At 35.5% G+C, this 25,475-nt stretch overlaps 1 protein-coding gene across 2 annotated transcripts in view; it reads right to left on the reverse strand.

Moving 5' to 3' along the window:
• Positions 1 to 1,917: 1,917 nt before the first annotated feature.
• l(2)37Cb (DEAH-box helicase 16 lethal (2) 37Cb) overlaps positions 1,918 to 25,475 on the reverse strand; it is a 252,537-nt gene continuing 228,979 nt past the window's right edge. For both annotated transcript variants that reach the window (XM_090373774.1, XM_090373775.1), the window contains exons 17-23: positions 22,256 to 22,375; positions 17,595 to 17,735; positions 17,125 to 17,343; positions 15,683 to 15,976; positions 10,069 to 10,230; positions 8,514 to 8,690; positions 1,918 to 2,128 (exon numbers count right to left, since the gene is read on the reverse strand). In XM_090373774.1, coding sequence (XP_090229900.1) covers positions 1,997 to 2,128; positions 8,514 to 8,690; positions 10,069 to 10,230; positions 15,683 to 15,976; positions 17,125 to 17,343; positions 17,595 to 17,735; positions 22,256 to 22,375 — 1,245 coding nt within the window. In that variant the 3' untranslated portion in view covers positions 1,918 to 1,996. The remainder of the gene's footprint in view (positions 2,129 to 8,513; positions 8,691 to 10,068; positions 10,231 to 15,682; positions 15,977 to 17,124; positions 17,344 to 17,594; positions 17,736 to 22,255; positions 22,376 to 25,475) is intronic.

Consider the following 25,475-nt stretch of genomic DNA (forward strand, 5'->3'; position numbering starts at 1 on the left):
CGTGCAGGATGACTTGGGGGATATTTTCATGATACCTCTTCTATGGAATGCAAAATACATTTCCACGATTTTTTTAAGTTTGCACCGGCTGGCAAAAACTTACGTAAAGTCGAATTTCCGTAAGTTGAGTATTATGTAAGCCGGAGAGAGCCTGTAAAGGTATTTGGAATGTTATTTCCGATGTTTGGATAATTTAGTTGGGTTTGTTTGTTTAGGGATTTATTAGGCGCATCGGCAACTATGGCCACAGCATGCCAATTTTAGTTGGGAAAAAAAAACCAACTTAATTTTAAGTAATCTCCAAATTTACATCAGGGGATGAACTCAGTTAAAGTGTATAACAGAGCAGAAAAAAGATAACAGAAAAAAGATTGTACAAAACAAAAATAAAAAAGTAGAATAACACACTTTGTATAGGTATAAGGTATGTTTGTGTCAGACGGCACCTGGGATTTCTCCCATCTCCGCGTATGTTCGCTGTATCGAGGACAGTACACTGTCAAGCCAGAGACTTGAAAGTGTGTGGGCCATGTCTGTGCAGTGTGATCTGTTGTGCCCATTGTTTGTCCGGCTTATTGGCCGCCAGGCCCCTAGTGGGGCCCGACGTTGCCCATACCCTGCCACGTGGAGGCTAGCCGGGTGTATCCAGTATCCCAACAATTTGCTCTGGCAGGTCCTGCCACCTAGTTTCCTGGGATTTCAGTGGCTAGGGCCTATTAAAAAAAAAATAATAAATAAAATAAATAAATAAGAATAATAATAATAATAAAAGTAAAAAATAAAATAAAATAGTAGTTTAAAAAAAAAAAAAAAAAAATATATATATAAACACGCGTTTGACGTTAATTCTTAAGGAGATTGTTGTTAGGAAATCGCTGGTTGGGGTTGAACGCTAGAAAGATGTGTTAAAAGGCCTAATAGGTCGGGCAGAATTTTGTTGTTATTAAATTTAGACGTGTGGGCTATACGCTAGATGAAAGATAAAAGTGGGAGGGAGGGGAGGCTGAAGACTGGGAGGGTAGAAGTAGAAGTAAGGGGTCGATAATGAAATTTCATTGAAATGGGAAAAGCCCAACTCAAGGAAATAAAAAACATATTCATGACATCGTCCAGTGCGATGAAGAAAATCGCAGTGAGCAGGTAGCTGCAGATGTCATCACACACACATGAATTAATGAGGACATCTTGAACCCAGAACTCATCAGTCAGTCAGTCAACCTACACCAAATAGTTCTGTGAAACTTTCTTGTTCAGTCATATCCAGATTAAACTTGTTCATGAGTGCCAAACTTGTTGATGAATTACCCCAAACTTAGGTGATGTACATTACTTTCAAAAAACTGCAATTTTCAAAAACCTGGCACATGCTATGCCCTGAGGATGCCAGATTTAAGAAGGTTCTACAGTACTAATATAACTAAGATTTATTTCCTTTTATTATTTAAGTTTTTTTCTTTTTTCGCTTTTTTAAGTCTCCTATGTATAATATGTGTAATCATACAAGCAATATAGGTAAAAAAAGTCAGGGATTTTTTTTCCATGAAGGAAATTTTTTTCCAAATATGAGCTTGAGCATTATTATCCACGCAAATTAAAACAGATCATTATGAAACATTATATTAATGATACATAAGCACAGTAAGTTGTAAAAAGTATTTTAATATATACAAATACATAAAATGGAATGCCATGGAGTGGCTCAATACACTCAGCACAGCACATTTTTATGCTTATGTACAAAATTACTTTCTTATGAAATGCATTATTCTTATTATCCTAGTGTAACTTTATACAACACTTGTACAAGCTGTAAAACCAGATTATACTATTCAATTTCATCTTCACTATGTACACTATGAACAATACAGTTGTACAGTGTGAAAATATATATTCCTTCTTCAAGAAAAGGGGCTCATCAAAAAAAGGTAAAGGCAGTAAATATGTTTATCTGTAATAAATGAAAGCATTTTCAACTTGTGCGAACATAACATGGGAATTATCTTTCTAGATCAGCTTTGGCTTTGCCAGTATTTTTTGGCATTTTTTTGTTTGAAGAGTCTTCTAATTCCTTGGATCTGTAATAATGAGGTGCAACTTCCAGGAGCCATTTACTCTCAATTTCTATAACCTGTAAAAATACATATTCATATATTATAATTGATCAACAGTTTACTTCTATCCATGTACATTTAAGAAGTACAATTAAAAATGAAAAATTAACTTTCTGTGTAATTTACAAAATAACATCTAGGGTTCATATTTATTATTATTATTATTATTATGTAGTAGTAGCAGTGGCATTTGATGCAAGAAAGCAAGGGTATGAGCCTATGCAGCATCAGCCAAAAAAAAAAAATCACACCATTCCCTCCAAATGCCTGTCCAGTTCCTCCTTAAATTTATTCAACCTATCAACTTCCACGACAGATGGAAGTTTGTTCCAGCAATTAACCACCCGCTGGCTAAAGGCAAATTTCCGCACATCTAATCTACATCTGTCTTTTCTTAATTTGAATTTATGCCCACTTAGGTTCGTAATCTGAACAAGTGGAAGGATCCCATCAGAATTCAGCATGCTCAACCCATTCAAGGCCTTATATACCTCAATCAGATCACCGTGCAGGTGCCTAGTCTCCAGCCACTGGAATTTGCAGAACTTAAGCCTCTCTTGGTAAGAGGATCCCTTCATTCCCCTCACCAATCTTGTTGCCCTTCTCTGTACATGCTCAAGTAAATCTACATCCTTCCTAAAATGAGGCCTCCAGACCTGTACGCAGTACTCAAGGCATGGCCTGACCATTGCCTTATACAGAGGGATAATCACCTCCTTTTCCCTGCTAGCAAAATTCCTATATATCATTGACAAAACCCCATGACCTGCCCTGGCAGCCTGTCTGCATTGCTCAGAAAACTTCATATCTGACTGCACAACCTTCAAATGTGCAATTTGAAGGTTGTGAATACAGGAACAATATAATATGAGAAATAAATAAAAGCCACTGTGTTGAATGAACATAATTTAAAGTATTTTAATCACAAACTCATTAATAAGTATATAGTAGTTATTTAAATATTGTAATATGGACAAACTATCCAGCATATTATGCTACACAGTTCCTTCTATACATTATTTTCTTAAAAATTATCAAGATCAAACTGCATATCCAATGTTCAAAAATAGTTTTATATTTGTGCGATCCAGTAGATATCCTCAGAAATGTTTTATGATCAGGTACATCTTCATTGGTAAACTATTCAGCCATAACTGCAACGAGTGCATGATCAAAAAGAGAACAAAACCTAGGAAATGTCGAATTTTTGTTACTTTCACTAAATTATGACCACCTGCCTCATACTGTGTTGGGCCACCATTCACATTGATAACAGTTGCTATTCGTCTAGGCATAACTCCACTAGATGTCTGAAAACGTCCTTAAGGTACTGCTGCCATGCTGCCTGCAAATTGCATGTCCATATACCTCACTTCCTGTTCCAAAACATCCAGGTATTCAACTGGATTGAGATCAGGTAAATTTGATAGCCAATCAAGATGAGTGGTCTTCAATGTGTTCCTCAAACCACTCGTGCACAGTGCAGGCCTGATGACATGGAGCATTATCGTCTTGGAAGAATCCATTTCTGTCCAGAAAATATGAGACATAGCAGGGTGCACTTGGCTCCTTAGAGCTGCCGGTAGACCCCACCAATGAAATGTTGGTCCATATGCACCAGGGGTACTAGTTCTTGCCAGAAAAACATTCCCCATATTAAGCAATCACCGCCACCGGCCTGGATAGTGGGCACCATGCACAATAGGTCCATGGACTCGTGTTGCTTGTGCCACACATGAAGGCATCTGTCACTGTTGCACCAGGTATTTGCATTCACCCAACCAGCACACTCATTTCCAGTCCTCCAGTGTCCAACCAGTGTGTTGTTGACACCACAGCATTCCCTGTTGATGATGATCGGCGGTGAGGTGAGGGTGTCTCTTGGGTTGTCTGCTGTGGAACCCCATATGTCTGAGTCTATGGTGCATCATTATTTGGGACATCCTTGCATTCTCCCATTTTCTACTGTGATGTCAACTGTTGCACAGTAACTTACCAATGAGCCCATACCACATGCTGCATCCTTTGCTCACTACAAACTATCCAGCTTGCATAATCCTTCACAGTTCTGTAGGCAGGAGGTAGTTTGACCTATTCAACACCATTCTTTGTACACTTTAACCACAGTAGGCTATGAGCAACCAACAAGACGTGCCATTTCTGATAAAAACACCCAATGCATGACCTCACAATCTTGTCCTTTTGAAATGCTGTGATATCTTTACTGTTTCATAATTGCTACTTCTAGTGTGAAAAGCTGTTCGGTCTTTTATACTGTGAACTATGCAGCATAGTACATTACCCGGATGGGCTGGTCATAATTCAGTGAAACTGAGTGTAAGCTGCTATTTTGCCACGAAGGCAATAAAATTTATTTATTATTCTGATTTTTTATTAAGCATATGATGGCCATGTGGTAAGCATGGCCATCATATGCTTGGCATAATTAAATCAGTTATTCTATTTTATTAATCTTAATACTATATCTACTTTTGGACACAATATACAGTAGACTCTCGATTTTCCGGGATAGATGGTAAAAAACAAATCCCGGATAATCGATTTCCCAGTTAATCCAAAAATATCGAAAAATGTACAGGAACATACCTAAAAAATATGCCGATGGATAAAAAACGAAAAAAACTTACCTTTCATTACTCGGGTGCCAAATGCAGATGGTGATGCACAATAATTTTCACAATATTTTTTTACAAGTTTTGTTTTAACTTAAAAACACGTTTTGTTTTAAAATTATATTTTAATTTTACAAAAAATAGAAAGATCAGCAAAAATCAGTTCAGTTAAAGAAATAAGAAAGTATTGAAGATTGTTTTTTTCCTTTTGCAAATTTTTGACGAATGGCACTTTGAATATTTCTTAAAACCAGTTTTTCTGATAGAACACTATCGTCTTGCTGCTCCAGGTAGTGAAGAAGTGCTTCTGCCTGGCTTAAAGCAACACTATGGCTAATTTTTTGTGACAATATCAACTCTTTTCTCCTCTTCAGGTTCACCATCATTATTTAGTGGTGGTGTGTAGCCATTACTTTATATAAAATTTCTTCATCATTTAGTACTTCGTGGCCAGCTAAATCTTTGTCAGAATTAAGCCAATCATGAATTGATTGCTCATCGACATCCTCGTACCCCTCAATTTGTTTCATATTTCGTAACATTTCTGGTACTAGATCTTTGCAGTTTTCGTCAAATCCCAAGAATCCTTCATCGTTTCCCGGTAAAATTTTATACCAAGACCTCTTTAAGGTTGTGCTTTTTATTGAATTCCATGCTGCTGAAACTTTGTAAATTGCATCCAATAGTCAGGTTTTTCCAAAATGTCAATAATTCACAATCATTTTTTTCTGCTAACTTGAGAGATAAATTTCTGTGATAAACTGCTTTCATTTGTTGGATGACACCTTGATCCATAGGTAGTATTAAAGCTGTCACATTGGGAGGTAAATATTTGACGAACAAATTTCCATTATCTGATTTTAGAATTTCTTCATTAGGATGACTTGGTGCGTTATCTAATAGCAGGACAGCTTTCTGTGGCAAGCCCAGTGACACCAGATGTTGGCACACTGGAGGCAAAAATTTAGTTTTAAACCAACAGAAAATATCTCCCTGTCCATCCAGGGTGACTTATTGTTGTAGTAATCGACAGGTAATTTTGATATTACAATACTCGAGAAAGCCTGTGGTTTTTTTGCTGTTCCAATTACGCAGAGTTTCAAAGAATGAGACCCGGCAGCATTTGCACAACAAAGAACTGTCAATCTTTGCTTTTGCATTTTATGTCCTGGAACTTTTACCTCAATTTCGTAAGCCCAAGTTTTTGTCGGAAGACATTTCCAGTACAATCCTGTTTCATCGGCATTGTAAATTTTATCTGGCACAAGTTCATTTGTTTTAATAAATTTTTGAAACTCACTGGTGAATTCTTGGGTGGCCAGTGCATCACTACTTAGTTTTTCACCTTGAATGGAAATCTGACGAATGCCGTGCCTCTGTTTAAATCGCGTCAACCATCCAGAAGATGCGTTAAAATCACCCTGCAGTTTTAATTTGTCAAAAAATATATTTTGCCTTTGCTACGCAAACTGCCCCAGAGACAGGAATGCTTTCTGCTCTTTGTTGACTAAACCACACCATTGCCCTGTCGAGATCCTCATATGTACACAGTTTCATCATTTTTCTCTTAGTCATGCCTTGAACGCTATCAGACGTGCCCGCAAAATCTAATAACTTCCCTTTATTTTTTACGATGTCGCGTATGGTTTGGTTACCAATATTATAATGGTTCTTTAAAGATTTAATGGATGCACCGTTTACAAACTTTTCAATACTTTGAAGTTTTTGCTCAATTGAAAGCACAACTCTTTTACGTTTACTAGTCATTTTCGCAATTTCTGAACAAAAAAATTATTATAAAAAAAAATCGACTGAATCACTCCTGACTTAAATAACGAAAGAAATTTTTCTTTTTGCAGTACTATGGAACACAGCAATCCACGCGATGCACTAAAACAAACTAAACATTTGTTCTCTTTCTGTTGTTTATTTGAGCGGAGAATGTGAAGACAGCGGGAGTTGCGGGGTAATTGGTTCATATACCAATCATGACTTACAATGCCACTTCTTTTGTCGCTTATTTGCAACTTGTAAAATATCTGTTTATACCTATTTTAATTATTACTTGAATTTTATGATTTCTGGTGGATTTTTTTTTTTTCTCTCTTCCTTCCTCCTTTGGAATCTTGAAGTGTCCCGGTTAATCGAGTCTGCTGTATTACCTTTAGATATATTGAATTAGGTTTATTACAAAATTTAAAATTGATGTATGTGACTATCTGGTGTTTGTAAATCTTAATACTGAGTATCACTTTATAGAGTTGTAACTGGTTTTCAGAATAAACTGACATTGTTGTTATTATTATTATTAGTTTATATTTTTTTCTCTCTATGACTCTAATTTTTATTTCTGTTAAGTTAATCAAGTCTTTGCATTAATATTAGTACGGTTGCATGGTGCAAGGAAGTGAACCTTCTCTGCATTAGTCATAAACAAATAAAATAATAATAAAAATTCACATAAAACAGAATATTCAAACTATTCCCATTCTGACAAGGCAATCATCCAATTCAGCTTTAAGCTTAGTCAAATTCACTGCCTCATCATGGCAACTTATTTCAATGTTCAACAACCAGCTGCCCATAGTTGAACTTGTATTGATGCCTGTGAGACAAAGTGGTAGGCTAAAGTATGGTGGGGCTATAGCAGCATTGCAGTGGAACTGTTCTGGGATAATTTTGTTTCCTCAACGGACTGTCTAAATGCACACTAGTCATTTGGGTGATGTGAAGTGGTATCTAACATCGATTGCAATTATGACTTATAAAACCACTGCTTATCTCCCTTCACTACATAATTGGGTGAAATTTCAAATATTGAAGGAGCACCGTAATATCCAACAACTTCCTACAGTACAAAATACTCCCTAAAACATCACTACCATTACCATGGTCTTTAACAGTAAGTACCAGGCAATTGCTTCTTAAATACATCCACCTGATTACCTGATGAAGTAATTGGCATCATTCATATATAACTGGCCCGGTATAGTTTAGGGCTAGAGCATCAGATTACATAGGGAGTTAACTAATGTACAAGTTAATGATGCAATTGCACTAACTTGTAACTAGTTAACTCCCTATGTAACCTGATGCTCTAGCCCTAAACTATACTGTAATATAAATTACTCCACATCATCAGGCATCTCTCATATTGTGGAGTTATATTTCGCAACTGGGTTGTCATCATTACAACACCAGGGTACTTGCCCACCCACTGATGAGCCAATAAGCTCTGAAACGGTTCCATATGGGTGATGGTATCTGCTGAGAATAAGTAACAATAGTCTTCTCCTATGTTGAAGCATTACTTATTCGAGGTAGTGCAATATCATGGCAACTCGTTGTGAAGGTATTCATAATATGAGATATATTCAATGATACCAATTTATAACTACTTAAGTAGTTGGCTAAGTACAGAAATGATGCAATTGCATTAACTTGTACATTAGTGTAGACTGATGTAATAACACTTCAATGGGCATCTTATAACAAATTCTTGCAAATCACATACTCATTTATATCATGATTCTACACTGTATCAGTTATCATAATTGTGTCTGCAATATAAGTTTGTAAGTAGAGAAAGGCAAAGCAGTAATGTTACTGCACTCGTCATTACACAGGACAAAAAAAGGTTAATAATTATGGAGGACAAAGATTAATAATTAATATTATTAATTATATTTTAAACTGTTGCCTTCTTTTATATATATATATATATATTGCAGACATTATAAATATGTATAAAACAAAAACAAACTCTCACCTGTCTCATATACTCTTTAGTAGTGAGAACTAATTCATGATATATAAGCCACCGAGGCAGATCTTCAAACAGAGAACTGTTTGGATGGATCAATACTGTTTGCAGCTGTTTCACAGTTTTGTAATGACCACTCTTAGACAGACGAGCAGTATGGTAAAAGAACCCTGCAGTAATAGCCTGAATAAATTATAAAAGTAATATTTTTAAATTATTAAGTGGTCTATATACAAATAAATTTTAAATTATTATTAAAGTGGAAAAATACATTTATTGCAGCATGTTATTAAATTTTAAAACAGTATTAATATCGATGACAAATAATTTCCCACTATTAATAAGTATGGGCTGTTAATCAGAATGTTAGGATTATACTTCTGTGAGTAGATATTAACAATCAATATGCTAATAGCTTGAATTTGAAACAAATATATCAATGCCAAATAGCAGAATGTGTGTTATTTTTAAATCTTCTAAAATCCCCAGGATCTTCATGGACTGATGGGTACACCAATCAGTCCATAGGGATTTTCAACCCATAATGACATAACAACACAGTGATTTTCATTGTGGTTTGAAAATACCAACTGCCACAATGGCATAAAGCACAGAATGATAATGATTTGCAATATATTACAGGCTTCTATGAAGATCTGCTCATTTCCATCAAAATGGGCTACACGATATTAACAATATGTTCATTACCTGTTGGTGTAGGTTCAAACACTGCCAGAGACTAAAAGCATTTTTATAGGCAGTTAGTTAATCTCAGGTGGAGTTGTTATTGTTGTTGTTATTTGGTTTTTAGGAGCATTAGCAACTAAGGCCATACTGCTCCGGGATATGCGGTGGTCATTCCATGACCTTTCCGCATCCTCCATATTTGGTGGTCACGGACTTGAACCCCGGTCTAATCAAGAAGTGTGTGCTACGCACTGCTGCTCCTGCCCACCTGGCTATGGAGGCGCCTCTCAGGTGGAGAGAGTAGGGTTCCCCCTTTTGCATTATTCCAGATTTTTCAACCAACCAACATCAATCAACACAACCAGCTAATATGAAGTAATCCATACCTAAAAATTTTTTTTAGCATTTTTATTTTGGCATACCAAACTTATATTTTTCAAACTATTTAGCAGCATTTGATGATGTAGGCAAAACTGTTCTCTAAATTGTGCACATTCTATGGACGGTTTGGTAATGTACATGATGAAAACTGCATATTAGCAAACTATATCTCCACTGAAGACTAACTCATGAGCTGCACGAAAAGGGTTTTGAGTGGAGATATACTTGTCCTGATAGGAAGTACTGGTCTGACTAGCAGAATTAAGCCCAGTTGCTTCCAACTGTATGACAAGTAGTGTAAGCAAATCGACCTTCTTGGAAGATCTAATACATCAAAAATAAGTAAATGCCGTAATAAGTCAACATTTCATAACTTTTCAGTAAAATACAAATAGCTTCATACTTGACATAAGAAAAATATTTTGACTGATATTCAAGTTGAATATCAATCAAAATAAGTTTAAACATATGGGCTAGAAGAACTATCATTTACCTTTCTAACAGCAACAGTATCTGAAGGATTAGAAACGACCTGGATTTCAACTCTGTCCATTAATCCTTCTAACTGTTCACGAACATCTCGTGCCCTTTTCATAGATCTGTGTTGTATAAAATTCTCAAAACACCACTGTGTGGAGTAGTTTGTTTCTGCCCACTGCAATAAGAAATCAAAAATATATATAATTTTAGCATCCTAATCTAATTCATAAGGTATAAGACAGTCTCCCTCTCTCATTTGTATTTTGGCTAATTTAATAAATGGTTAATATAAATCTAATAATAAAGAAGCTTGCTTTTGAGACTCTAAATATCAAAGTATATGAGAAATAATGTTAATGTACACAGGTAAGTAAGGCGTAGATTTTTGTTTAGTTTATATACATATAAAGTAAGTAAATAAAGTTGTAAAGATAAGAGAAGTAAGTAAAAAGAGAGAAAGAAAGGAAGGAAAAAAAAAATAATAATAATACACATATAAGGAAATAAGTCAATATTAGAGTAGCCTTGTGCAGAGTAGCTTTGTGCAGGCGTAGTTTTTACTGCTGAGGAACATAGAGAAGTTTTTCTGTTTTATTAACATAAATTGGCTTCAATTGGCATATTAACCTATTTTCTATAAAATAAGTTAAAATAGTTACGATACTTAGTTTAAATTTTAACCTAGATAGAGATTTTGTAAGTTATTACTTAGTATCGGTAAGGGTATCCGATCCATGTGTTTTACAAATTTTGCAGAGCCAGCGAACCGGAAGTTTAGTTATAGTTAGCCGCTTTATTGACCAATTGTTATATTAAATTATTTTCTGTAACTAGCTTATAGACCTAGGCAAGATCCTTGATTTATTCTGAATTGAGACAGCAAGATTTTGGAAGTTAATTAATATTTAAATGTCCGTAGATTTACCATTTGTAACTTGCCGCCATTGTTATACGATACGTTATATCCTGAACTAGATAGCGTTAGCTTAGAATAGTATATAATATTATCAATTAATCATGTTGAACTTCATCGTCATTAAATTGTACTTTTAATTAAATACATATAACGACTTAAATTTTATGAACGTAACATAATTAATTAATACATAACTTGATACAGAACCTATATAAAGAAACTCGAAGATAATACTTGACACTTAAAAAATATATATAGATATATAGTGTTACAACTGCGTTGGGATACAAGTTTAGGGATAAAATTTTGTACTGAAATTGAAATTTTATTGAAATTGAATTGGAATCATGACTCAGACCAGAGCAGCAAAGCAAAAGGCTCAAGCTAAATGGAGTGCTGTAGCTCAGGGGAGAACTGAGAGGGGCAGTTGCCCTCTGAATCACAGCCTTTTAAAATGCACTGCTTGCTTGATGTTTGTGGAGCAATCAGGTACCGAGGCAGATCTTCAAACAGAGAACTGTTTGGATGGATCAATACTGTTTGCTGTTGTTTCACAGTTTTGTAACGACCACTCTTAGACAGATGAGCAGTATGGTAAAAGAACCCTGCAGTAATAGCCTGAATAAGTTATAAAAGTAATACATCAAATAGGGGATGTCTTTGTGTGCGCACGATGTAAGGAGTGTGAGGAAATGAGGCGACAACTCAGTGTTGTTATGGGCCTATACGAGAGCTTGAAGGACAGGGTGGATGCCCTCTAAGGATCTAAATTGAGGGACCCATCAAGTTTTCAGCTGCCCACATCAACGCCAGAACTTGCACTTGAACATCACGCAACACAGTGGCAACTCCCAAGACAGAATGTGCTGTTCCAACAGGAACTAGTAGTTGTTGGTGACTCTATTGTCAGGGAAACGTGGAACATGCTATGTAAAAAGGATAGGTGGAACAGGACCAGGATATGTCTGCCAGGGGCAAAGGTTGATGACGTTGTAGAGCAGATATAATCTTTTAAGGGCACAAAGGGTGATATTCTTGTACATTTTGGCACCAATGATATTAAGAGTAGGAGACCGGCAGAATTACTTAACAAGTACAGGTCACTGTGGAAAGAAAGCCATGAATTAGGGTTGAATTTGAAAGTGTCTGCAATTCTGCCCAGACACGATAGGAGGGAGTATATGATGAGAGCCTTGTCGATCAATTCGGCCAAAATCTAAAGAAGGGCATCCAGTTCACATGGGTGGACAGGGCAATGTTGAGCCTGTTTGGTGTGATATAAGCACTGAGAAAGAAAAATGAGAGTAGGTGTGTGTTATACGCCTAATGAATCTTATGAGTATAATGAGCAATTGAGCAGACAAATAAAGTGATCCAGTAAATCAGAATGTCTTATAATGGGGAATTTTAACATTCCAGATATTGACTGGAATTTGTGGTTTGGTCACTCGCACACTAGCAAGACTTTTGTGGATTTATTGAATGACTGCTTTCTACAGCAACATGTTTGAGAGGCAACCAGAGGAAATAATACTCTTGATCTGATTATCAGCAGTGATTACTCATGCATTAAGAATTTGCAGATAAAGGAACCACTGGGTGACAAGATGTAGCTACCATCAAGGCTAAAGTGAAGGGGTTTTGCTTTCGTAAAGGTGACTACAGGAGTCTCAGAGAGTTTTTAAATTCTGTACAGTGAGACCAACTGATGATGTTACCAGCGGTGAATTCTAAGTGGGAAACTTTCAGGGGCACAATCTTGGAGGGTACTAGGCTTTTCATACTGACTAAGAAATAATGTTCAAAGTTTAGGCCTAAATGGATATCAGATGAATTAATGTGGCTCATGACAGAGAAGAAAAATGCATGGAATGTATATAAATTATCAGGTGACAGAGAAGACTATGCCAGATATTAGCTTGTCTGTAATCAAGTCACAAAGGAGGCTAGGCAGGCAAAGGCAGATTATGAGAAATCTTTGGCAAAGGATGCAAAGGAAAACAGCAAAGTTCTTTACTTATGTAAACTCCGGAAGGAAAGGGATTAATCAGATTGGTCCACTTAACATAGATGGTTTGACTATTGATGTTCCTACTCAGGTAACTGATAAACTGAATGAGTATTTTGCATCTACATTCACACATGAGGAGTTATTCAAGGGGGGAATGCCAGAAGTTTATCAAAATCTAACAGGGAGCTAAGTGATTTTGTAATAACTGAGAGCAAAGTGGAGGAGAAATTGTTGAAGTTAAACATAAGGAAGGCACTTGGGGTGGATGGGATCTGTCCCATCCACCCCAAGTGCCTTCCTTCCTTCCTTCCTTCCTTCATGTACCCTTAGCCATAATTATGAGAGCTTCCTTAGACTCAGGGTACGTCCCCATGGACTTGAGATGAGCAAATGTATCTCCAATTCACAGAGGAGGTTCAAAAGGTGACACAAGTAACTATAGACCTGTGAATTTAATTTGTGTTCTCAGAGAAAATAATGGAGTCACTGGTTAAAGAAGCATTGCAGGATCATATACTGTTGCACATGGAAGACTATTGTACAAATTAGAGAGGTATGACATTAAGGGTAAGCTGCTACAATGGATAAAGTGGTGGTTGAGTGGGACACGACAGAGAGTGGTAATCAATGGACACTGCTCTTCGTGGATAAGTGTTATTAGTGGAGTTCCCCAGGGTTCAGTGTTGGGCTTATTGTTCTTTTGTATATTTATCAATGATATTGATGAAAGTATATCAGGTTTAATGTCCAAGTTTGCAGTTGATACAAAGGTTGGCAGAGTTCTTAATGACAGAAAGACAGTATGCTATTGTCTTTCTGTGGAAAATGAAGTTTAAAATTAACAAAGGCTAAGTACTGCATATGGGTAGCAATAACCGAAGAGAAACGTACCAACTGTGTGGTACTACACTCAGGGAAGTGAAAAAGACCTGGGGATAATTTTGCAGTCAAATATGAAGTTTGCTGAGCAGTGCAGACAGGCTGGCTGGGCAGGTCATGGAGGTGATTATCCTGTTATACAAGGCAATGGTCGGGCCACACCTAGAGTACTGTGTACAGGTCTGGAGGTGTTATTTTAGGAAGGATGTAGAGTTGCCAGAAAGAGTACAAAGAAGGGCAACAAGATTGGTGAGGGGGAACAAAGGGGTGCTCTTACCAAGAAAGACTTAAGTTCTGCAAATTGCAGTGCCTGGAGAGTAGGCATCTGCGAGGTGATCTAATTGAGGTGTATAAGGCCTTGAATGGGTTGAGCAAGCTGAATGCTGGTGGGATCCTTCCTCTTGCTAAGATTAAGAACAGTAGGGTGCCTAGATTGAAATAGAGGAAAGACAGTTGTAGAATAGAGGTGCAGAAATTTGCGTTTAGCCAGCGGGTAGTTGAATGGTTGGAACAGACTTCCATCTTTTGTTGTGGCAGTTGATAGCCTAAATAAATTTAAGGCTGAGCTGGACAGGCATTTGGAACAAATGAAGGAGTGAAATGGGAGGTTTTTTTTTTTTTTTTTTTTTTTGCTGATGCTGCATAAGCTTGCTTTCTTGTATCGTATGCCTCTACTAATGCTAATGATAACATGGAAACTATACATAAAGCTATACTTTTCCAATTGAAAAGTAATGAATAGTGCAAAATGAAAGTGAATACCATACTGAAGAAATACTAAAATTCACACTGACATAACTACTAATATCCACATATACTGTTAACCTGTGCTAACAAATAAACCAAAAGCTATATAATTAGTTGTATCTGATGTTTCATTGATTATATGACTTCCATTCAATGGATATGATCACAGATAATGAGACTAAAGGTATAAGCTAGAAGAAGCAAACAGTATGGCTAAACCATGGCTTTTCCCCAACAATGTCCATAACTTTTGTCTCAATGTTTGTGTATTTATTTCCTGATGATTACCATTGTGTGATGTTAATTTTAAGCACAAAACTTCATATATTCAACATAGAATTGGACAATATACTTTCAGCGTTTTTAGTGTTGAAGATAGTGGGCAGATAAAATGGCCAAAGTCCACTGCCACTAAAATCATAATTAAATTCATCTTAACATTAAGGTACTAATAAAATAAAATAACTGTCTATTCCTCTCAAACATGATTTTGCACATCACAACTGTAAAAATGTATTGCAGCCTTTGGAGTTGCCTGAATGGCAGGTCTATCACACTAATATCCTCACTGTTTTGGGGATGAAAAAAAAAACTAAGAATGTCATTTAAATCTTGCATCAAGTGCTGTAGTTAACTGTTGAAAATGCCTCATTTCACACATTACAGAAAATAGAAACCGCCATACAAATAGTGGTTTTGAAATTCAGCAGCAACTGCCTTTTGCACTCACTGTAGTGACCTTTTCAAACATCTCTGAATTCTTGGTAATACTGCATTCTTGTAGTGTGATCAATAGTGTAATCTGCAATGCTTTCTGAATAAGGAAATTAAATTAATATCCTGTAAAATAATAAAACAACCTTGGTTAATTATGCAGATTAGCACATAACCAATAACTACTATAGTTAAATGAGTCATGTCAATAATATTTTTGAATTGGTTCCTTGATACTAAATATTTTTAAAAAATATATTTTTCATTACTTTCATCACAACAGTTTTCTTTTATAGATTTTCAAAAATTATACCGATCAACAGGATAAGGGAAAGAAGAAAGAAAGAAAATAACTTTTACCTGATTATACACTTTAAGGAGCATTAAATGGTCTCCTCCAGGAGTAAAGAAATTCTTCCTAGCTGTATCTGCATGAATTATTTTATCTTTTGGTCTATAAAAGATGGCACTGTTCACTGATAACATTGCTGAAATGGTTAAAATTTCTTCAGAGCATTTGTATTTTTCTGAAGCTAAGATCATCTTAGATATCATTGGATCTACAGGAAACTCAGCCATACGGCGACCTATTTTAGTTAACTCCCCACGATGATTTAGAGCACCCAAAGCATACAACTGCTCCAGAGCTAATACCTAAAATTGGAAATGATATTATTCAAAACAAACTTTTATACCACTTAACTTTGTCATCAATGAGGAATAAAATGAATACATATTAATTATCAGAAAACTATCATTTCATACTGTAAAGGTTCATCTTATAACTATGATTAAAATTCAAGTGTGTAGCTTGGATTTTGGATCTGCTGGTGGTGTTCTCAGGTAAGTAGAGATGCATTAGACTGTTTAGATTAGCACTTAGACAACTCAGGTCATGGAGGTATTGGTTTATCCGTAATTATGCTTTTAAGTTGCGGAGAAAACACCAGGTCACTATATGATCATGGTGGCACCGCATATGCAAGTGAACACAGTACAAATGATGAATCCTCTAAATGTCGGGAATGCAATGCCTGTGAGTCACTGAGAAAATGAGTGATGCTCTGGGTCAGATAAAAACTGGACTTGCTACCAAATCTCCAGTTTTAAAATGCATTATGTTACTTGTATGCATTTTATTTTCCATTCGTTTATTTCCATAAAGTCAAGGTCTTGACAACAAATTGAGAAAATCCGTTGATTTTATTTACCAACAGATTAAAATATAAAAAATATATTTTATTCATTAACAACATTCCTCAAACCTAGAGTACCTTTGCAAACCAGGGTTTGCAAAGGTGCTCCAGGATTTATATTAATTTATACATATTAAAAAAAAAAAAAAAAAAAAAAGGAACAGCATAGAAACATTTTTAATAAATGCACTTGACAGTGTGAATAAAATATGCATTTTACTTGGATTTAATTTATATACACTGTCATAGAGATCAATTCTGCATAATCTGTATGACAATAATTTAATAAATACTTGCAGACATAATTATGTACCCTAGCTGGATAATAAAGAAATAAAATAACCAAATAATGTCAATTAATTATATAAAAAGAGCACAACCATGCAGGTTTTTGCACAGTTGTGCTCCAATATATAAGAACCTTTTAAAGCCCAGTGGGAGGGATCATGACAGTTTTTTAAATAAAAAAAAAAAAAAGGGTTCCACAGATCACTAAAGTTTGAGCACACATATAAAATCAAAATCTGCATTAACATATTAATATGATAGTAAAGTTTAATTGGTCAGGAAATGCTTAAAAACACAAGCAAATGAAGATAAACTTACCAATGCTTCATGAGGTGGAGGATCAAGAAAATCAAAATGCACTAAATCATTAACACCAAGTGATTTTAATACCAATACTACATTTCCAAGGTTTACTCTCTGAATTTCAGGTATAGTATTGTCCTCTAATTCATGTTGATAAGCCCAAGCTGTATAAAGGCGGAAGCATTTTCCTGCTGCAACTCTCCCAGCACGTCCAGCTCTCTGATTAGCTGCTGCCTAGTCAAGAGGTTTATAAAAGCAAACATTACATAAATGTGTTACGAGGCATGAAGTAGCAAAATTATTTGGAGAATGCTACTAAAAATTTCGTAGACACCACATACAACACATTAATAAATGATATTATGAGTAACTATCTTTAACAAGACAGAAATAGTTGTATACAGATATTATATATTTGTCATTTAACACTTTCCAGAGAGGAATTAAGAGACAATTCATACAGATATATAAATGGACTTTTTTACCTTTGAAATTGGAGTAACAATCAACGATTCCATTCCTGTTCTGGCATTGTAGCTATTTTGTTTGCAAAATCCTGGGTCTATTACATATATAATCCCATCAATTGTAAGTGAGGTTTCTGCAATATTAGTTGCTAAAACAACCTAGAAAATGCAAAAGGAAAAAATTCCACTTATTTTATATAGCCAGAGTAAATTATATCAGTTGAAGTAACTACAGGGCTAAAAACAGAAATTTGACTCTCTGTCAATAGAACAAATTTCAATTTATGTGCTGAGACAAGAATTCCAAATATATCCTCAAAAATTGCTATTTGTTGTGAATTTTCTATTAAGGAACTCTTTCACATAACAAGAAATGTGTTCATTAAAGACAGGTGCTGTTTTTTGATGATCATATAAGCAGATATAAGCTAGTCTGTAATCAGGTCACAAAGGAGGTTAGGCAGGCGAAGGTAGATTACGAGAAATCTTTGGCAAAAGATGCTAAGAAAAACAGCAAGGATTTCTTTACTTATATAAACTCTAAAAGGAAGGAGATGAATCTGATTGGTCCACTTGATATAGATGGTTCCACTGTTGATGATCCTGCTGCTAAGATAGCAAACAAACTGAATGAGTATTTTGCATCTACATTCACACATGAGGAGTTATTAAGGTTTGAAAATGGCAGAAGGTTATCAAATTGTAGCAGGGTGCTTAATGATTTTCTAATAACTGAGAGCAAAGTGGAGGAGAAATTGTTGAAGTTAAACATAAGAAAGGCACCTGGGGTGGATGGGATCTATCCAGTTATATTAAAGGAGGCGGCAAAGCAACTAAGCAAACCCTTAGCCATAATTATGAGAGCATCCTTAGACTCAGGGGAGGTCCCCACGGACTGGAGATGTGCAAATGTATCCCCAATTCACAAAGGGGGATCGAAGGGTGACACGAGTAATTACAGACCAGTTAGTTTAACTTCTGTTCTGGGTAAAATAATGGAGTCACTGGTTAAAGATGCATTGCAGGATCATACAGACAAGACTGCAGCAATAATTCAGACACAGCATGGGTTTGTTAAGGGAAAGTCTTGTCTGACAAATTTGATAGGATATTATATGATGTGGTTACAAAGGAACTGGATGCAAAAAATAATTTTGATATCATATATTTGGATTTCAGGAAAGCTTTTGACACTGTTGTGCATGGAAGACTATTGTACAAATTGCAGCAGAATGGTATTAAGGGTAGTAGTAGTAGTAGTGGTGGTGGCATGTGATGCAAGAAAGCAAATGTATGAGCTTATGCAGCATCAGCCAAAAAAAAAAAAAAAAAAAAATCACACCATTCCTTCCAAATGCCTGTCCAGTTCCTCCTTAAATTTATTCAACCTATCAGTTGAATAAATTTAAGTTGCTACAATGGATAAAAGGATGGTTGAGTGGGAGAAGACAAGAGGGTGGTAATTAATGGGTGCTGCTTTTCGTGGACTAATGTTATTAGTGGAGTCCCACACGGTTCGGTGTTGGGTCCTCTGTTGTTTTGTACATTTATCAATGATATTGATGAAGGTAAATCAGGCTTAGTGTCGAAGTTTGCAGATGATACAAAGGTTGGCAGCGTTGTTAATAACAGTAATGGCAGTGTGCTACTGCAATAGGATCTAGATAATTTGGGCAGATGGGCTAAGAAGTGGCAACTGAAGTTTAATCTTGACAAATGCAAAGTACTGCATATGGGTAGAAGTAACCCCAGAGAAACGTACCAACTGTGTGGTACTACACTTAAGGTGGTAGAAAATGAAAAAGACCTGGGAGTAATTGTGCAGTCAGATATGAAATTTTCTGAGCAATGCAGACAGGCTGCCAGGACAGGTCATGGGGTTTTGTCAATGATATATAGGAATTTTGCTAGCAGGGAAAAGGAGGTGATTGTCCCTCTGTATAAGGTAATGGTCAGGCCATGCCTTGAGTACTACGTACAGGTCTGGAGGCCTCATTTTAGGAAGGATGTAGATTTGCTTGAGCATGTACAGAGAAGGACAACAAGATTGGTGAGGGGAATGAAGGGATCCTCTTACCAAGAGAGGCTTAAGTTCTGCAAATTCCAGTGGCTGGAGACTAGGCACCTGTGCAGTGATCTGATTGAGGTATATAAGGCCTTGAATGGGTTGAGCATGCTGAATTCTGATGGGATCCTTCCACTTTTTCAGATTACGAACCTAAGGGGGCATAAATTCAAATTAAGAAAAGACATGTAGAATAGATGTGCGGAAATTTTCCTTTAGCCAGCAGGTGGTTAATTGCTGGAACAAACTTCCATCTGTCGTTGTGGAAGTTGATAGGTTAAATAAATTTAAGGAGGAACTGGACAGGCATTTGGAGAAATGGTGTGATTTTTTTTTGGCTGACGCTACATAAGCTCAAACGCTTGCTTTCTTGCATCACATGCCACTACTACTACTATATCCACCAATTTATGACGGGCTGACAAATATTTCTTCATTCCACCATCAAAAAAAAATTTAATTGAACAACTAACTGCAATAAGTATATGTTTCCATAAAGTAAAAAAAAAAAAAAAAAAAGTAAATTGCAGCCATTATCAACCCACTGCAGGATGGAAGCCTCCTCAACAATTCATGATGAGGGATATGGACCATAATCTGCCACGCTGGTGTAGTACGGGTTGGCAGATCGACCGTATTTAGCAGTGAGGGGCTTGAATCCTGGTCTACTCAAAGAGCATGTGCCACTGCACTTCCGCTCCTGACCACTCGGCTACGGAGGCCTTCTGTAAGAGGATGTTTAATTTTGATAGAATTAATAATACAAATTCTTTAGTAACTTCAATACTTTAATTCTTTGTGAAGTTTATATAAAAATTAAATAATCTTAATGCAGAAGTGTCTGTATTATAATAGTCTAATATCTACATCTGAAAAGCTCTTTCAAAATTATATTAGAAGTGGACATGTTGACAGTTTTATATTTTTTCCATGGTAACTCTATTGTACTTTTGGGTTGGCCATCCCATCAATATCATCACATTATTCTCCACAAATCAAACAGTTACACACTCAGCTTTGTAATGGGGCACTGTATTGCATTGTTGGATGAACAGCATTATGAAGTATATCGCAACATTCATACCTGCTAACTTTTTTAGACACCAAAAAATGGAAAACTTTTAATACAGACCCAGTTTTTTTTAATACAGCTGGAACACTCCGGAACTGATTCTGACAGCATCCAAGCAGCATTTCCAGGCTTTCTTCAAAATTATGATTAACTAATTTTGTGTGTCATATGCTGCAGTGGGTAAATTACTCATGTCACAAAATGTGATAAACTGCATTTTAAAGTTCTTTGCTTTGTTTATTTTATTTTTATTCTTTGAATTTTATTTTTTCATTCTGTTCAATTACAGAATTACTGGTTAATTCAAATAGTGCTTTATAAGTTTAATTTGAATGAGAAATTTATGAAAAACATTCAGAATAACAAATTATTTTCAGTTATGCATAAAATGTATTGGTTTATAATAAAATAAAAACTGTTAAAATCATGAATGGTTATTTCAAAAATGAATAAACCAGGGTTTTCCAGCTGGTGTTCCATGAGTATTACCCAAGCGTTCTGCAAAATGTTCCACACAAAATTACCATTTATTTTTATTTCAATATTTGATGCATTTTAAAAGAAAAGAAAATATACATTTGATAGATATCTATACTAAAAATAAATTCATTATATAATTAATTTGGATTATTTTGTTTCTGGTCGTGAAAGCAAAGTTTTTTAAATTAATTATCATTATTTTTTTACTGAAGTAATGAATGAAATAAAGTTTACATTTAAAAAGTTGCATACATATGGCATTCTACCAATTTCTTACCCATTCCAAAGTGCTCTATTACACAAAAATGTTGAGCATCCAATAAATGCCAGTGTTTTTTCATTAGATGGTCCAAAACTCAATGCATACTATATAGTAAAAAGGGCAAAGGAAGGGATAAAGAAACACAAAAGCTTGAAGAAAAGAAATAGAAGTTTTAAAAGATGTATAGCAAAAGAGAATTCAGTTTCTTAACATGCTGAGAGAAGGACTTTGTGTGGTTGTTCACATGAATTAATGTGAAGTATGAATAACACTAAATAAACCATATCAGTTGATATCAAGTGAATTTTATTGCAGGAGTTCCCTTTAATTTACAATTAAACTAAACTGCCAGAAAATACAAATACTTAATCTGGATTTCACATTTGTTTCAAGAATGAGACACACTTAGCAGTTTTCTTCTCTGTATAGCTTGTTCCAGGTTTCATCCTTTTTTTCTTAAGCCTGATGACAGGATTTCACATATAATCCTAAAATGTTACCAACTGTTAAGTAGTTATATTGTGTTTAGCTTACTCATTATAACACTTCGTACACAATAAAATGCATTTGATATAAATTAATTGTGATTTTATTAATGTTATTCAGGCTCATATTTTTTTCATATTTCTCTCATATTTTTTTCATATTTCTCTCATATTTTTTTCATATTTCTCTCATATTTTTTCCTAAGAAATATAACTTGCAGAATAAGAATAAATATCAGTGCATAATTAATTCCATTATAATATAATTTGATTAAAATGCAAATAAAGAAATGTATGTAATAAATTCTTTCTTACCTTTCTTGCACCAGGAGGAGTAGGTTCAAAAATTTTTGTCTGCATGTCAGAAGGTAAATTGGAATAAATGGGTAGGACAATTATCTCCCGAATTTTAGAGCCAAGTCTTTTGGTACGTTCCTTGCAGACAAATGAATAAAAAAAATAGAGTTAATCAATTTTAAAATACATAAAAAAATAAGTTGTATAATACAGTTTTATTCTTTCCTTTAGCCCAATGAGCAAACACGCTTCAAAGTTTTGGCATATAAATGTGCTCATAATTTATAAACTTTAAAACAGTACACTAGTTAGCTAATATACCAAAGGTATTTCAGGAAGTAATAAGCAGCATACAAATAAACAGTAAATGGAAAACTATTTGCATGATAGGATTTCATGTCTGTAATTATATGTCAATATCTTTTTCTTGTACTGTATGTACAAGAATGTACTGCAATGTACAAGAATGTATGTACTGCATCCTCTTGAACTGTTAATCATGTAAGTTGCAACCCTCATGTTCTTATGAAGAACAAGGATAACTATACTTCAAATTAATACCTTATAGATTAAAGCTTCTAAAATTCCTCTTTATTTTCATCTAATCAACCTTTCTACAGGTACATAACAAAAAATTTCCCCAGTGTTTGTTAAACCTTTCTCACACAAAAACTAAGTAATTCCCACATTGCGATCACTGTCACCCAGTGGTTCCTTTATCTGCAAATTCTTAATGCATGAATAATCACTGCTGATAATCAGGAAGTAAGAGTAGCATGAAAAATCAGCATTGATTATTCATGCATTAAGAATTTATGGATAAAGGAACCACTGGGTGACAGTAATCACAATGTACTGATATGGGAATTACTTAAAGATGTAACTACCATCAAGGCTAAAGGGAAGGGCTTTTGCTTTCGTAAAGGTGACTACAGGGGTTTCAGATAGTTTTTAATTCTGTACAGTGGGCTCAACTGATGTTGTTACCAACGTTGAATTCTAAATGGGAAGCCTTCAATGATTTAATCTTGGTGGCTACTAGGCTTTTCATTCCAAATAAGAAATACTGTTCGAGGTTCAGGCCTAAATGGATGTAGGGTGAATTAATGAGGCTCGTGGCAGAGAAGAAAAATGTATGGGATGCATATATATTATCAGGTGACACAGAAGCCTATGGCAGATATAAGCTTGTCTGTAATCAAGTTACAAAGGAGGTTAGGCAGGCAAAGGCAGATTATGCAAAATCTTTGGCAAAGGATGCAAAGAGAAACAGCAAAGAGTTCTTTACTTATGTAAACTCTAGAAGTAAAAGAATTAGAAAGATGCATAAAAACAACTTTCATAGCAACTCAAAGTGTAATTAAAATCCATTAGATTAAGACACAAAGAATTGGAAGAGATGGAACGGCTGTCATCTGTTTGGATAGAAAATCAAACAAAAAACAAGTTTGCTTATGATAGAAGCAAAAGCATTAGCAATATTTTATTACGTAATAGTCATAATAAAATACTTATGTATTTTATTACGATAATTTATTGTGTTTGGTTAGAAATGCGTGTTCAATCTTGGGTGGTCGGCACCTAACCCTATTTTTCCCATAGGGCCTGTTGTTTATATTGCATGAGGGTTTCTAGGAACACAACTATCATGCTATACGAGGACTGACGGTACTTTGATTTCTGGAAAGCTTTTGATACTGTTGCACAAACTGGAGAGGTATGGCATTAAGGACAAGTTTCTACAATGGATAAAGGGATGGTTGAGTGGGAGACGACAGAGAGTGGTAATCAATGGACAAATGTTATGTGGACAAATGTTATTAGTGGAGTTCCCCAGGGTTTGGTGCTGGGCCCATTGTTGTTTTGTGTATTCATAAATGATATATTGATGAAGGTATATCAGGATTAATGTCCAAGTTTGCAGATGATACAAAGGTTGCCAGGGCTATTAACGAGAGTAAAGGCAGTATGCTACTCCAACTGGATCTAGGTAAGTTGAGCAAATGGGCTGAAAAGTGGTAACTGAAGTTTAACATTGACAAATGCAAAGTACTACATATAACCCAAGAAGAACATATCAACCGTGTGGTATTACAATCAGGAAAGTGGAAAGTGAAAAAGACCTTTGGATTATTGTACAGTCAAATATAAAGTTTGCTGAGTAGTGTAGACTGGCTGCCAGGGCAGGTCATGGAGTCTTGTCAATGATATATAGGAATTTTGCTAGCAGGGACAGGGAGGGGATTATCCCGTTGTACACGGCAATGGTCAGGCGACACCTAGAGTACTGTGTACAGGTCTGGAGGCCTGATTTCAGGAAGGATGTAGAGTTGCTAGAACGAGTACAAAGAACGGCAACAAGATTGGTGAGAGGAACAAAGGAGTGCACTTACCAAGAAAGGCTTAAGTTCTGCAAATTGCAGCGCCTGGAGAATAGGCACCTATGAGGTGATCTGACTGAGGTGTATAAGGCCTTGAATGGGTTGAGCAAGCTGAATGCTCATGGGATTCTTCCTCTTGCTCAGATTAAGAACCTGAGGGGGCATAGATTCAAATTGAGGAAAGACAGTTGTAGAATAGATGTGCAGAAATTTGCCTTTAGCCAGTGGGTGGTTGATTGGTGGAACAGACTTCCATTTTTTGTTGTGGAAGTTGATAGCCTAAATAAATTTAAGGCTGAGCTGGACAGGCATTTGGAACCAATGGAGGGTTTTTTTTTTTTTTTTTTTTTTTGGCTGATGCTGCATTAGTTTGCTTTCTTGCATTGTATGCCTCTACCCTTTTAGGGCCATTTTGAAGTCTGCATTAGCAGCAATCAAATCTTTATGTGCAGTGATGATATCCCTAGGTGAGATAAAATGCCATAATGAAATTTCTATAACTTCTAGTATTAGTTTTGCTTTAATGAAGAACCAACCGTATAGAAACCTTTCAGAAAGTCTTCATCCCTTTCTATATTCCAACTTGCAAAGGTTGCAAGAGACATTTAATACACAACATGTTTGTGCTGTCCGTTGAATTTGTTGTTATTACTTGGTTATTATAGCAATCAGGATATTAAATGATTTAGCAAAACTGGTTCTGATCCAAAACAGAGAAATAAATGAAAAATATTCATGCAATAGCATTATAAGCTTCTCATAGTTCACCTAAGAAACATGCCTGCTTATGATAAGAAAATTGTTTTTTAAAAAGTTATTAGAATAACTGCCATTATGTTCATGCGTGATATTTCGTA

This window comes from Mastigoproctus giganteus, chromosome 5, assembly GCF_048544385.1.
Source record: "Mastigoproctus giganteus isolate SK-2022 chromosome 5, ASM4854438v1, whole genome shotgun sequence".
Taxonomy (NCBI): domain Eukaryota; kingdom Metazoa; phylum Arthropoda; class Arachnida; order Uropygi; family Thelyphonidae; genus Mastigoproctus; species Mastigoproctus giganteus.